The following is a 16,008-nucleotide window of genomic DNA, read 5'->3' as shown; positions in this document are numbered from 1 at the left end:
TTATTGGAAAATTTCAAGAACTTAAGATTTAAGCTAGAAAAAGAAATTAAAAGGGCAAAACGGAAGTTTTACCGTAACAAATTCTCTGCATGTATTGGGGACTCAAGACAAACATATAAATTACTCAATGATTTAAGTGGTAAAAATATATATGATGCAAACAATACTAGAGTCATGTCAGCAGCACTCCTTTTGATGTTGCTGAACGATTTAATGTTTTTTTCTCCGAAATTGGCACTCAACTTAAAAAAGACATGAACTGTCTACCATTACCACCTCTTAAACAAGTGGGACACTCAATGTTTCTTTATCAGGTTACTGAACTTGAAGTAGAACAAATAATTAACAAACTTGATAATAAATCGTCGTCGGGTGATGACAATATTAATAACATTTTAGTTAAATTGTCGGTTATCTGCTACCGTTCCGTACTTAACCCTGTTAATAAATAAATCCTTCAGCCAAGGCATTTTTCCTGATAAATTAAAAAGAGCAAAAGTCATACCCATGCATAAAAGTGGTTCCAGAGTTGATGAGAATAATTACCGACCAATATCGCTTTTAATTGTCTGGAGTAAAATATTTGAAAGAGCCATGTACACTCGTATTTACAATTATCTTGAAAAATTCTCTTTTATTTATAGTAGACAATTTGGGTTTCGGTCAAAGCATAGTACAATAGACGCACTCGTTGATTTTACTGAAAAAATGCGGTCATGTGGTAATCAAAATGTTGTTACTTTCTTTTTTGATTTGAAAAAAGCATTTGATACAATTGAACATTCTCTTTTATTACAGAAGTTAGAGTCCTATGGAATCAGAGAAATTACTTATGATTGGTTTGAATCGTATTTAAAGAACAGAAAACAACGTATAGAAATAAATGGCGTCTCTTCAAACTGGTCTTCTATAAAAAGCGGTGTTCCTCGAGGATCAATTTTGGGTCCCTTACTCTTTCTTATATATATAAATGACCTTCCTCATGTTTGCAAATCATCTGAAGTTGTCCTCTTTGCAGACGACACCAATGTCACTGCTTTAGGACAAGTAAATGTTGCAATTGAAAATGACATCTCTTACTTGAACTAGTGGCTAAATGCCAATAAATTAGTTATTAATATGGATAAAACAGTACAATTGAATATTAAGACTTCCAATTCAATGACCTTTCAATTAAACAGCTGTGCTATTAAATTTGAACCTGTTTGTAAATACCTAGGGATATATGTAGACTCAAAATTATCCTTCTTTTCGCAAATTGATTATGTAAGAATGCGATTAGCGAAACAGTCAAGCATTATTTCAAAATTACGGTATTTTGCTCCACGTCATCAGCTTTTAGACTACTATCGAACTAACATTAAATCAACTATCCAATACGGTATTCTTTTTTACGGTTGTTGCAGCTACTCTTCTTTAATGCCGATTTACATACTTCAAAGAAAGATCTTAAAATTGATTTACTTCCGAAATCGTCGCGAACAATCGGATGACATTTTTATTAGAAATCAACTGCTAACCGTGCACGAGCTTCATGTGTATGAATTACTAAAATTTGTACTCCGATCAGTAAACAAACTACACAGTGAGGATTTTTTGAATAATGTGTTTGAATTCGAAAATCCCACTAAAGTAACGCGTAGGGCTAATTTAAACCTCCTTAAAGAATCATTTAGAAAAAAACGATTTGAACGGCAATCAATTGCCTATCGGGGGTCTAGGCTTTACAACGTATTGAAAACTAGAGGCTTACTCGAAGATGGGATAGAAAATGCAAAAATTACAAGTTTTTATCATAAATTTAAGAATGGATACCTGCTAGGTAACAACGAGCTGGCAACTTTAGTTTTCAGTTTTTAATTTTTGTGTAATTTCAGTACCTTGGTTAAATGCTACAGGACAATCAACTATAGGTTGCGATTTATGTGAAAAAATATGACCCTCCAGAACCTTTTAGTTTAGGAGATATGGCCCTTTTTATGATTTTTTGAATTTTTTCTCAATAATTATTTTCCCGAAAACTTAGAAAATTTTCTTCATTTTTTTTTGTTTTTTGAAGCGACGTGTTCCCATGCCGGAGCATCAGCTGAACTGCTATAGGTAGCGCTATGAAGAACAATATGTTTTCAATTAGGTAAAAATCAAAATCACGTATTTTTTGTTTTTTGTTAATTTTCTTTCTTTTGTTTGATGTTAAATTCAGTATGTGTGCTATATAAGGGCAACATTTATGTGGACCAATGGTCTCGTTAGTTGTCCATTCCGATGATAAATGCATTGATGAAATTACTTTTGTTTTGCTAATGACTATATTTATCAATCGGAAAAATAAATTCTTTCTTTCTTTCTTTCTTTAACAGTTTGTAACAGGCGAAAATTCCAGTACTCTAATTTCACTGACTCACACGCACTGCACCACTCGTGCCGAATACAAGCGCAGCGGAGCAAGCTTCAGTACTAGCTAGTACCGCACTTAGAAACAAATTAACTTCTCATTTTTCGTTCATTATCGTCTTTGTCACGAATGTTTCCTTTTAAGAATTATAGCTTGTTATGAATTGTCGACCACACGAAAAAAAAATCTAACAACATTGCAAGCTCAAAATGAAAAAATCAGCCGCATAAGACCGTGGTCATCTTTACAACTCGTGTTCTGTTGTTCCCTCTTGCAGACAAAATGCATTTATCTAATTGAACGACTGCTACCTGGTGATGTTTTTGATGGTCGGCAACACCTTTTCCCAGTAGTGTACACTCCTCTGCCTGTAGATATCCGACCAAGCACTGTCTTCAGAAATCTCACTCTAAAAACAACATTTTAATGAAAAAAAAGGTTCTATGCTCAATTAGTTATGCGGATTGTTAGAACTTTTCATTGAGAGTAATTTGAGAAACATCTATGAATGAAAAAATGAAAAAAATGTAAATTTTCATCTATTTCTACTTCATTCTGGTTGCATTTTAACCTAAGCAATCATTGTTCGATTAGCCAGCTATCATTGTAACCAGTAGCGAATTTAATGGAGGGGCAAACGCCCCCCCCCCCCCCCCCCCCCCCCTCAGGGATTCGACCCCCTGCCGACCCAAAGGGTCCCCCTCTGTACTATTTTGAGATACCCATTTTTGGGTGACTGCCCTTAAATTTTTTTAAAGGCGTCAATCTATACTAATTTTGAGTTGGAAGCGCGCGCCAAAAAAACGCGATTTCTGGTCAAAATTTTCCAAAAAAAAAAGCTTAAAAACGCTATTTTTGGCCTGTTTTTCAAAATTTTGCCTGCGGCGCAGAAATTTTGGCCAAAATCATTTTGGTCGACCTAAAAACTTTATAACTCACAAGTTTCTGGAAACTCTTAGCCAACGAAACCAAAACAGCAGTCGGCATTCCAGGCACCACTCCTCGAATCAGTTGCAGAGATTGAATCACGTTTCGCCCCTTATTAGGAGTGCCCCCGCCTGATGCCACCGATGTCGATTTCTCTCCCGACGATCTTCCCTCCACTCCTAAGAGACTGCGCCAGAAATGTGACTGTTCTTGAGTTGCGACTGAGCACAGAAGAGGCAGCGATGGCAAGAAAGGGCTGAGTTTATTGTAGTACTTAACATGTTCGCCTACCCAGAAGCTTGTTGCCAGTGCAAAGGCCTGAAAAGATTGAACCGAAGGTTAAGTGGAGATTGACTTCGTCTCAGAATCAATTGGCTGCTGGTTCCAACCCCACCTTGATACGTACTTTTTGCTTGGTACGCAGCGCATTGGAAACATATGCCTTCGTGGACAAATTACAAAAAAAAAGTTTGCTGATCTTTTAGCCCGAGAGTCAACTAAATTTTGATGCAGTAAAAAATCATGCTATCTGAGACACTATTCAATTCGTTCTAGAAAACCCAAAAATCTTACACAAACTAAGAAATATTCTACAAAAAGTCTTCAATACAGTCATACTAACAAAACCGTACCTGCAGATCAAGATTTGAAACTCTGTTTGCGTTTAGCTCCACACTTAACGGCAACTTGTCGCTCATCATCCACTTCAAACTCTCACTTCCCAAATTTCTCTGGCCAGGGAAACCAGATCTGCTCAGAAGTATCCAAGAAACCCCTTCCACACTTTCACAAGTCTGTTTGAAAAACTCTTTCACGTAGAGGTCATTAGAGGTCAAGTTATACGTGTGATCTATTTCGTTCAAGTTCGGGTAAAAGGGTTCCAACAAATGCAAAAATGAAGCCAAAAACGAGCTGCTTGTCTGCGAATTTGCCGAGTAAACTGTATTCAGAAGTTGGTCTCTAACAGCTCCTAGTTTACAACTACTCATCGTTGACGAATCTAGTTTGCGTTCAGTTTTGACTGCGTTCCAAATGTGACTTAAAAACGTCATTCGTTCACAGCCAAGAGCTGACCAAATAGTTCTCGGTTTCAGGTCGAAATGAGCCGAAGAGCTTACTGAAGTTCCTTCTGAATTGAAACTGAAGCTATTGGGAACCCAGTAAAGACTCAATTTATGTGGTTGCAACGACAGTCCAGTTTTACATAAACTGACGAGTAGCATATCTACAGATGCAAGTGAAAACGTTTTCTGAAGAAGAATCTTGTTTATGATTAAGGCAACTGCTGTCAAAAGACAGGCCGACATCTCCTTCGCACAGCAAGCTAGCTCGGAAGAATCGTCTAATTTGTTGACTCCGTAGCCAGATACAAATCGAAACAGACCTCTGTCAAATCTGAAAACAAAAAGCATGATATTTCTTCGGTTTAGAATTCAGATTCCTGGAAAATGCAAACGTGTACACAATAATTCCAAGAAAAGTATAAATTTTTGAATTTTTCTGAACATAATTACAGAAAAAGTACTATCAAGCCTTTCAACTTGGATCTAATTTTCTAGAGCCATTTTAAAATCTTGCTAGATAACTTTAATCTTCCGCAAAAATCCAATGAAAAGCGTGGCGCAGTAATGTGAGAGCAGACGTTACTTTTGAATGAGGAGCTTGGTAGAGTTGAGAGGTGCGGTTGCAGCTGTGAGCAGAATCTGACGGTAGTAGGTGACTAGAATCATGAAGTTTCCTATCTTCTCCCGCTCTGAATTGGGAGATGTGGCCATGAAGTTCTCTAACACAACCTGATAACGACATTTAATCAAAGGTTTTTCTTATCAAATATAATTTAAAAAATAATCAAAGGTTTTTCAAGTGATAACGAACAAGTTTATACAAAGAGGCCTATGGGAGTTTCGCAAAACTTGCAATACAACGCAAAGATAGCATAACAATATAGAGGGCAGAAAATGAGAATTCATTAGGCCAAAAAATTATTTTTAACTATATCGAAACTACATCCACAAAAACATGCGTTTGTCTCGCGTCTCGTTTAAAATTCAATTTGAGGAAAATCATACGAGAATCAAAATCACAAGCAAAAGTTCTTGAAAAGACGCCCGTTGAGCCGAAAACAAACCCGTCATCAGCAAAAAATTTATATTTAACCTCGCATATCCTCTGCCACTGAAGGGACCTATTGAACAGTCCGAACTTCTCGACTACATGTTCGAATGCCTGTCGGGTTTGGCCCGAGTTGACAAGTTCGTTCAGCAGTTGGCACTGCGCTTCAACGTCATTTCCACACTGGACCGCCTTCTGTTTCAACAGAGTTAGATGGTTGCCAGATTTGCGACTGTTCACGAGGTCACGGATGTCACTCAACTGAAAAAAAAAATGTATTTAACTGAACTTTTTCTAATTTTCGAGAAAAATTAGAATCTTTCAACACAGATGCGAAGCAGATCTTCACCCCAATTTCGATATGTCAAAAAATAGAATGGCGGCTAGCCGAAAAAAAAAGGTCAAAAGCCACTGATTCGAAAAAAAAAGATATTAAAAAAATTTATATAGTTTTTTTTTCTATTTGTCTCGAGGGTAGTTGATTTCGAAAAAAAGATACTGAAAAACACAATTGCCAGTGAAAATTAACTAAACGGTAACCGAGCAGACACCACTTGGGTAAACAAATGACCCGAAAAAAATTGCTATAAAAGATTTTGAGCTATAAAAATCTTAAACTCCCGTTTTTCACACCCCCGTAAAAAAGAGCACAAATGCAATACAAAATAGTTTTACCCTTCAAAGGACAAATTATGAGGCAAATAAACAGATATATCATCAGCCGAACCCATTTAAGCTGAAGAAAACAAGAAAAAATAATGAAAACAATCAGCGAAAAAAGAAAAAAAATTTTTGAAGAGTTTTTTTGAAACCGACAACAAACATTCGCATAAAACGGCCATTTAAAATGCACACATACTCAACAAAATTGTTTCCAGCCATTCCATCAAAAATGATATCAAAAATGCCAATGGATTCAACCAATTTTTTTCAATTAGTTGTTAACCCGAGAAAATCTATACTCCAATTTCAGAACGCTTGCTAATCACATGCGTAAACATCTATTTAGGTCTACACAGAGGCCAAGCGGAGCTTCTCATCAACTCAGATACCACAAAAATAGCATTGCAAGCTAGCAGTCAGGAAAAGAGAGCCACAAAATCCAAAGAAAACTAAACTTTCGAAGAAAACACAACTAAAAAGTTTCAAAATATTCTCTGGAATGATGTTCTAGCTGAGGAAAACACGTCCAGAAACACAATCGACGGCGTTTAATGAAAAGAGTTCCGGAAGAAAGCCTACAAATTATGGTTCCCTCGAAAAACCCAAAAATAGGTAGTAAGTCAATCAAACATAAGGCGAAATACTTCAGGCCAAAAAATTTTTTAAGCGAAAAAGGGAAAAGAAACGAAATAAAGGTTAGAAGAATTACAAAATGCAGGAGTAAATGAAAACATAAAAAGCAACAACAATGAAAACAGCAAAAAGATTCCAAGATGTGGCAACTAAGCCGACAAAACATAAGCAGACAAATAATAAGCGGATAATTTTTTGAAACGGAGATTTTTCCCGGTTAAAAACAAAAACTGGCCCTGGTGATATTCGAACCCAGGACCTTTGCCGTCCCAGGCGCATTCGTTGACTCCAGACTAAAGGTGCAGGAGACACTTAGAAATTTGAATTAATTATAAACCAAGATACCAAGTGATTCTGTTAAACAAGTTGTTAGCCCAAAAAGTCTATATTCCGATTTGATAACGCTTTCTAATCGCAAGCGTATAAAAAAGATTATGAACGTTTGAATGGTACTAAATTTTTTCTAAAAAAAACTATCTGAAAGCTAATGACTACTAATTTATAACTACTATTTTCAACAACAAATAACAGTCTACCTTTCCTTCGCAAGGGTATCTCTTTTCAATCTCCTTCATCCACTTTTCGGCCTGCTCAACCGGGTTGAATTTTGCAGTCAAAAATGCCACCTTCAGCAACGCATCTTTACAGTCTGGATGCAGTCTCAGTACATCCTTATACGTGTGAAGAGCGTCTTGTTCACATCCTTCGGCTAATTCAATGTCGGCTAGTAGTTTGTGAGCTCGCCAATCGGAGTTTCCGATGGACTGGAGGAATGCGTTCACGTGCGATTTGGCGTCATCGTAACAATGAGCTTCAAAGTAGAGACGCGCTAAATTGTAAGAGTGCTTCCCGTCCTAAAATACAAGGAAACATTCAGTGAGGATCCCTAGAAAGAACTCATATCCCTCATAGTCCAATGCCCAAAAATCATGCAATTCTACCACCTACTAGAATTTTGACGAAATTAAGCGCGCAAACCATTCTTCTTGAATTGAAACTTTTTGGCCAACGTGACAAAATAGTTTCTGCGAATATTTTTTTATCGATACAGATCCAATTAACTTGCTTTTCATAATTTTTTGTTATCATCGTTTCATTTACAATTTTCCACTTATGATTAATTGAGCACAAAGGTGAAACGGAGTGATATAAAAAAAACATAAAAATCAAATGAAGTTGAAAAAAATGGAATTTATTGAAAAAAAAAAACTTGAATTTATTGAAAAAAAGAACCAAAATGTTCGTATGTCTCATTAAAAGAAAAAATTAGGGGCACAGCTAAAGCTGGAGGTAGCTGCTTCATATTTTTGAAATTTTTTATACTGATGCAATTAGGGATGCGTTATTTCAAAAATTGGACTTCGCCCGATGTCCTAGTTTCTTGATTGAAAATTCAACCTAAGAATTGACAGGGCAGGTTTTCGAGAAAAGTCGAAAAGTTTCAGAAAAAAGCTCGATAAATCAAAATTTTGACTTTTCCAGAATCATAGCTTTTTGTATGAGTAGTTTTGGGCCTAGCCACTTATGCAGAAAAATTCACACAACCTGTTATTTCGATTAAACAAACATTCAGATTTGGGAGGGTAGTTTTCGAGAATCGAGAGAAGTCAAAATAGTTTCAAAAAAGGCAAAAAAAAACAAACATCGAACTTTCCAAGACCCATAATTTTTAGCGTCAAATAGGGGAGCTTACCACAAACAGTTCCGGGATTTAACACAAAAACTCAGAATTTCGAGAAAAGTTAAAAATCAGAGCTGACTATTCCAAGGGCCATATCTTTTTGAGTAGAAAAATGGGCGTAGTCGATTATGCAGGAGAGTTTCCACCAAACCATTATTTTGATTGAGCCCCAAACCTCAGAATTGGGAGGGTAGATTTTGCGAAAACTAAAAAAACCTTAAAACGGTCAAAAATCAAAAAATTTGGGCGTAGCTGAATGCAGGGGAGCTTTTCACAAACCATTCTATGGATTGAACCCACAATATCAGATTTTGGCTTGTAGTTTTCGAGAAAAGTCAAAAATAATTAAATTTGACTATTCCGAGGGCCATAACTTTGTTTAAATAAATTGGTCGTGGCAAGTTAAGAAGGGAGTTTCCCAAAAAAAGAGAAAATGAAGAAAATCCAAAAATATGGGTCAAATATTTCCCCCACACACCTTTTCGAAAGCTGTAGACAGTGTGGTAAAGAGACTGAAAAATGTTTTGCAGGCAAACAGTCGGCGGGAGTAGGCGGCCTTCCCATTAATACCGCTGTCTTGAAAATCGGTGGATCCATTTTCAAGAAAATCGAAAACGTCTCAAAAAATATTTAGAAAAATTAAAAACCCAATCCCATACATTTCGATAAAACCTGTTTACATCAAACAGGAACTCTAATTTACCATGCCAAGCAGGATATTTGAATTTTAAATTAGCAACGCAACAAAAAGTAACGAGCGGAAACAATCCCGACAATTTTTCGAGCAGACACCAGTTGAACAAAAAATTGACGTTTTTTCTGCCCCGGAAACTAATGATCAAGACTTGCAACTACCATGATACTTGCTTACAGTACAAGAGAAATCTGGGCACCTAAGCCGAAAAAACGACGAAACTGGGTAGACAAACGAAAGTCCGACAATTCAATTTTTACCGGAAAAACATTTCAATTTCATATATACTGAAAGAAGAACAAGGTCCGGCCGTGACTAAAATCCCCAGACCTTAGGGTACAACACGACTGCGTTATCTCGAGACCAAGTGGGAAGCAGTCTCGAAGTTGCAGACGCTCACTTATAAAGCAACTTCAGTTTCTTGTAAGAAAAGTTGTTTATGGAAAAAAGTCTAATTCCCGATTACAAGACACTAGACACTTGCTCTCCCAAGTGTAATGAAAGAAATTTATTCGAAGTCTAAAGAAACGTTTGTCACGTTTGAAGAAACGTCTATTAAAGGCACGATTACACCACTCTGAAACTACCCTTAGTATTACACAGGGGCGAAATTGCACATCGCATCAAAAAGCAAAAATAGGACCGATAACGCTACTGGGAAAAAATTGAATGAGTAAAACTTTGAGTCTACATAATTTCTTAAGTGACGCACGCCAACTATGAGTCTACATAATTGCTAAGTGATGCAAGCCAAATATGACGCATTAGCAGCACCAGTCATTTTGAAAAAAAAACTAACATGCCTCAAATTATAGAGCGGACGCATTTTAACTAGTATATGAAAAAGTTCATTTAAAACATCTCACCCTACCCTGCTTCAAATCCTCTTATTTCGTTATGAATCTCCTTCTCTACCTATACGCTACAGATCTATAACTTGAAACTAAAGTGCTATTTGTAATACAATAGTCCGTGTTAATATCCTTAGCAATGGCTGTTCTTAATAGCTGGTTATTGATCTTATGCACATACTGCAAAAACAGAACACTTTCAAAATGTACACTAATATTTGCGACTTAGGTTGGAAAAAGGGAGAATTCATTCTATCTCACAAGCTTTGCATATAAACTGATTCACAGAAACTTTCCGAAAATCTGAAATTTATTGCGAAAATTTCAAGAGGAAGTCTCATAGAAAACTGCCGTATTAAGAAAGATGTCTTGCAGTCAAGTAATCTTCGTGCAAAGACGTTTCAGTGTTGTCAATTTGATCTGTCTTTGAATATAAATGGCACATAAGATAGAAATAGCCTGCTTACAGATTTTTTACGCCTGGACAAGAGATCGTTTTGACTCAGAGGCGAAGCGGAGCTTCGCATCACTTGCAATACCGCAAAAATAGCATAGCAAGCAAGCAGACAGGAAAGGAAACAACAAAATCCAAAGAAAACGGAAAAATTTTCGGAAAAACCACAAAAACAAAATTCTAAAAATTGTCTGCAATGATGTTCTATTTGCCAAAAACACGTCCAGAGAAACATTTCGACAAGGTTTAATGAAAATTCACAAGCAGTCGAGCGAAAAAAAGTATTTTCAAGAAAAAAAATTCAATTATAAATTATTTTCTGAGATTTTCTGCAATCCGGAGGAAAGCATACAATTTATGGTTCCATCGAACGACTCAAAATTAGGTTAGTAAGCCGATAAAACAAAAGCCGAAAAAAAATTAAGCCGAAAAATGTTGTAAACTGAATAGAATTTCAAATTGCAGGAGTAAATGAAAACATAAAAAAGCAACTACAATTAAAACTGCAGACAGCAAAAAAATGTGACAACTAAGCCGACATAACATAGATAAGCAAATAATAAGCCGACAATTTTTTTTAAACTGAATATTTCCGTTTGAAAAGAAAATATGCCTGGTCAGATTCTAACAAAGGACCTTAGCCGTCTCAGGCGTCTTTGTTACCTCCAGACTAAGGGTACCGGAGAGGCTTCGAAATTTGAATTAATTGTGAACCAAGTGACTCTGTTAAACAAGTTGTTAAACCGAAAAAAAATCTATATTCCGATTTGATAACGCTTTCTAATCGCAAGCGTAATTAATATTCAAAAAGCCTGAAATTTTAGTGAACCTGATTTTCTAAAACAAAAAAACACCCCCCCCCCCCCCCCACAATCCTTCTCAGTCTTCTTCTTGCAACTTTGACAATACTCACTTTAGCTCCGGATTGAGATAACACTAATTTAGCATGTTTGTCAATCGATTCTTTCGTTTTCATTATATCTGAAAAGAAAAAATTATACTAATAATTACAACTGTCAAATTCACTTGAAACAAAAAATTCAAATAAGAGCTGATGAAAGAATTTTACTTATGCTTACAAAAATCCGGCATTTAAGCAACGACTTCTGACCTTTTTTCACAGCGGTTTTAGAGAAGTCGCCAATCAAGTTTGATAATTTGATGAAACAAAACCAAGAATATTTTAAATATCACCAAGAAACGCTTAAAAACACAGCAAAATGTCAAAGAGACAGATGAGTGAAAACGGTGAATAACATAAAATAAGCCAATGAAAAACTCTCTCCAAACCCTCCTTTCCCAAAATCTAAGCTATTTTTAAATTTGAGAACCTTGAACGCTACGCTGCTAGTCTCAAACTGGAGACAGTAATTCATGGTTTTATTTTGGTACAGATGAAGTGTTCCAATTTTTCTACCAGTTTTTCCAATTATTTTTTTTGTCCGCCTTGCCCCGTTAATCCGACAAGATAACTATGATCACAATAAAAACTGCTATTCATTTACTTTTGTTAATTTTTCTAAATAGCTTCATCCTTGTTATTTTTTTTGTTGCGTTCGTTGATTTCATTCAACCAGGATATGTATATAGTGATGAACATATAAATCATAATCAAAAATGACTACTTTTTATTTTTCAGAACGGAGATTCTGGGAAAATCAATTCGAAGAATCAAACGTAGACGATGACGCATTCGCTGATGACCAGGAATTTCAGAGTCACGCGGCACCTGCGTCGCCTACGTTGCGCAATTTACAATATGCTTCTAGCATCAAATCAAAGATGTCGCCAATGATGCCCCAAACTCCGGAACGGCAAACCTGGGCACCTCCTACTCATGCGGCTCTGGCTGCTAGTCCATATCGCCAACAACAATCGAGCAGTTTCATGCCAGGATCCATGTTTCAACATGGATCCATGAGTCCTTCGAGTGTTAACTCTCAGGGATCTGGTATCAGCACAAGTGACATCGCGCTGGCCGGATCTCTAGCAAGAAGCTCCACTGGTTCGAATAGACGACTGGCTGGGTCTCTGGAATCTTTATCTGGAGATGATTGGACAACTAGATATTGCAAAAAGGTTCTCATTCAATTTTACTTGACTAGTTCGTTGCTATTTAGAATTTAAAAAAAACTCCAGTAACTTTTTTCATTTCGTTTATCAGTGACTGATCCCTTAACATCCGGGAAATTGTTTTGTCAATAAGCTGCCAAATTTTTTCCAAACTTATACTTACATAACTTTACGAGAATTGTCAGTTTCCTTTGTATGGAATTGAGAGCATTTTTGTATGATGCCTAGATATTGCAAAAATTAGCGCATTTCATTATGCCATCACACTTAACCCTCACCAAGAATTTCTAGAAAAACCTAAAGTCGGGGGAAGAAACCCACTCCAGGCCATGGTTTCTTCCCATTTCGATGAAAATGACTGAATGAAACTTTTCTGGAATTAGAGAAAAGGCGGCTTTTGAGTTTCTTAAGCCCTCATAAACTTATAATACAAGGTGGTCTTAAAAAATTAATTTCCGCATTACGAATTCAGTAGGCTATTTTTTGGGAAAAAGATGAGCAGCATATGAATTTTACCAATGGTCAATTTTTTTTACTAAAAATATTTCAAAAAAAATAATTTCAGCGTTATAAAAGCTCAGTTTGTATTTTTTTTAAAAATATCATACGCATTTTTCAAAGTTTCTTAGTTGCTGGTTTAACGGCACTAAACAATGTTAAATCCAAACCACTAATTCAAACAAGAAAAGAAGAACGGACACAAAATCATGCAGACCCTTTTCAAACTATGTCAGCTGAAGGTGTTCAGCTAAATGAGGGAGAGCTAAACTCCCTTGAAATAACTTATTACCTTGACGGAGGATGCTGACCTCACAACAGCACAACAGAACTCGAGATCAACTACGACGAGTTGATGCTGCGTTTGATGACATTTGCTGTGCAAACAATTCTTTGTCGAAGCTCACCAATCACACAGAGCTGACTACCACACAACACACTCATACTATAAATCCAGAAAATTGAAACAGTCTGGCTGAAAAATACCATAATGAAACAAGGATAACCGTATACTATGCAAGTAGCACAGAGTGTTCCGACCACTGTCTTAGAAGAATACAATAACTTTTTTTTCAAATTAGTGTCGTTTTTTCTGTAAGGTATGATAAAAAAGATCTGAGCGAAAAAAATTGGACATATTTGACAGTCATAGCAAAAAAAGACCATTCGGAAAACAGTTTTTTAAGAAAAATGACTCGAAATTTTCCAAAATTCTGAAACTTTAACTTTTGTTTAAAAGCGCTATAAACTCCAAAAACTACTTTATTTGAGTACACCTAAGTTTTTACGGCTTAAAGTACGCTTAAATAAGCTATTGTAAGCATAGACAGGAGGGGTTTTGTAGGTTCCCCAGTAACAAAAACCAACTCACATGAGCAGTTTTTTCGTTTCTCCGCACTAATTAAAAACTGCCCGCCAGAACTGGGCACGGGAGTTTCGCTCGGTTTTCTATAACAAAACTACTCCCTAGAACAGGAGTTTACTCAGGGCTGGAATAGGGGGCTTTCCCGCTCTTAGCGAACCCTGGGATCGCAACAGTCACTGTTTGAAAACGAGACGACGTAACAAATCAAACTCGACAATTACGATTGTGGAGTACCAAAAATAATTGACAAAAGCGAGTTGAGGCTGCAGACGAATCGATGCTTGTGAGCAGCTACTAGTAACAACAAACATCAATTCCGTCGAGTCCAGGGTTAAAACGACGTTCAAGTAACAAATGCTACCGGTATGCCCTACTTATCCCATTGGGTGCCAAAAGCACCTTCCAGGAACGACACGAAACCACTATTAGCCGAAACAAAGTGAACTAACGGCGTCTACAGTAAATGAGGCTACTACAGCAACATCAACAAGAAGAGACCTTTACTTTATGGATTACAGGACAAATATTTGTGGCCTCGTGGCAACGCAATTTAATTGGTTTCCATGAGCAGCTTTTGAATAATTGCTGAAAAATTCAACACAGAGGCGAAGCATGGCTTTACAACACTTGCGATACAAAAAAAACATCTAACGCTACAAAATAGTAAATGAAAGAAAAAATAAGTTGAAAAAATATGGAAAATTTAGTTGAAAAAAAAAACTACTTTCGGGTCTAAACGGGTCGAAACCTGTTGAGCCTAAAACAAAACTGTTGTCATAATAAATTTCACTAAAAACTATTAAGTTTTTACGACCCATCCAAACTAAAACCCAATCCCAAATGGATATTTGCCCTCAAAATTACGCAAAACAAGTTGACATAGTCAATCTAACATAAATTGAACCTGTTTGAATATTAAAAAAAAACGAACAAAAAAATTAAAAAAACTCAAAATCAGATGGTAAATTTACAAAGTTTTGAAATCAGTTCTGGTGAACGAACTATTCAAATCGGACCACAACCCATGCTTTAAAAATTCATAAATAAAAAATCTGTCAGATTTTTAAAAAATGGCGTTTAAAAAGACGGAAATTGAACCGATAGAAACTAGGACGAAAACCAGGAAGCCAAAAAAATGAGAATTTTTTTTGGAAAGATAATTACAACCTGAAACGGACTTGAACTAATTACTAGCTAACTGATAGTACTTTTATTTGAATTTTCAAGAATCTTAAGAAACGAAGATCCGCTAGAAGTTGTCCACAGGATCTTCACTTCTAGAAGTGAAGATTCTGTGAACAAAGCTGTTAACCGGAAAAAGTCTAGTTCCCGATTGCAATATCCTTTCTTATCACAAGGGTAAGATAGCGAAAGAAAAAAAATCGATGGTAATGAAAATTTCAAAGAATAGTTTGTCAGACGAAAGACAGAAGAACCTAAGGATTGTTTGAGAAAATATGAAATATGATGCCATGTCAATCTTAATTCAAAAGTGGGCAAAATAACCTAATGAGATAAAAGTATAACTTAACAGGTAAAGCGCAGCATGAATCAAAGACTGCTGCGGGAACAAAGCCGGCGAAAAAAGGCAGAGACGATAGTGTGAAAAATGCATAACATTTACAACCAAGTGTCGGCCGGACTCGAAACTATGGCCTTTATCGTCTCAAGCATATGCTTAATGATACCTCCAGGTATAACGAGACTAAAAAGTCGGTAATTTGAAATTAAAATAAAGCAGATTGAAACGTAAAACAATTTCACGTGCGAACTCTGCAAAGAAAGCCAAGGTCAAGGTTGAATTACCCTTGCTCCAACTTCAGAAAAACAGTCAAGAAACACATTCACAAACAATAGTACACTTTTAGTATTAAATCTCGGCAGGTCACTAAGCCGACAATGCGTGGGTATGAAGCAATGACAAAGTTCAATTTGATACAATAGACACAGACTTACCAGATAGTGAAAAAAAAAGAGACGGAAGAAGAAAAATATACTTAAACTAAAAAATATCACAAGTTCACATCTGATGAATTTGATAAACAGCGTTAAAATGCACTGACAACCCTTTAACGAGCGCCAACTGAGCCAAAAAAACTTGGGTCGACTCCCGTTTAGCCGAAACATAAGGGTTGTCCAGAAAATTTGAGCCATAAAATTTC

At 36.3% G+C, this 16,008-nt stretch overlaps 1 protein-coding gene across 4 annotated transcripts in view; it reads right to left on the bottom strand.

Annotated features, from left to right (window-relative positions):
* Window positions 1–16,008, bottom strand: part of LOC134851561 (ranBP2-like and GRIP domain-containing protein 3) — a 315,621-nt gene that overhangs the window by 22,870 nt on the left and 276,743 nt on the right. For all 4 annotated transcript variants that reach the window (XM_063867699.1, XM_063867701.1, XM_063867700.1 and 1 more), the window contains exons 2-8: window positions 11,324–11,393; window positions 7,267–7,584; window positions 5,480–5,695; window positions 4,970–5,115; window positions 3,955–4,717; window positions 3,335–3,640; window positions 2,707–2,804 (exon numbers count right to left, since the gene is read on the bottom strand). In XM_063867699.1, coding sequence (XP_063723769.1) covers window positions 2,707–2,804; window positions 3,335–3,640; window positions 3,955–4,717; window positions 4,970–5,115; window positions 5,480–5,695; window positions 7,267–7,584; window positions 11,324–11,386 — 1,910 coding nt within the window. In that variant the 5' untranslated portion in view covers window positions 11,387–11,393. The remainder of the gene's footprint in view (window positions 1–2,706; window positions 2,805–3,334; window positions 3,641–3,954; window positions 4,718–4,969; window positions 5,116–5,479; window positions 5,696–7,266; window positions 7,585–11,323; window positions 11,394–16,008) is intronic.

This window comes from Symsagittifera roscoffensis, chromosome 7 (genome assembly GCF_963678635.1).
Source record: "Symsagittifera roscoffensis chromosome 7, txSymRosc1.1, whole genome shotgun sequence".
NCBI classification, from domain to species: domain Eukaryota; kingdom Metazoa; phylum Xenacoelomorpha; order Acoela; family Convolutidae; genus Symsagittifera; species Symsagittifera roscoffensis.
Note: the sequence above shows the minus strand (reverse complement) of the source record. Positions and strands in the feature narration are given on the sequence as shown.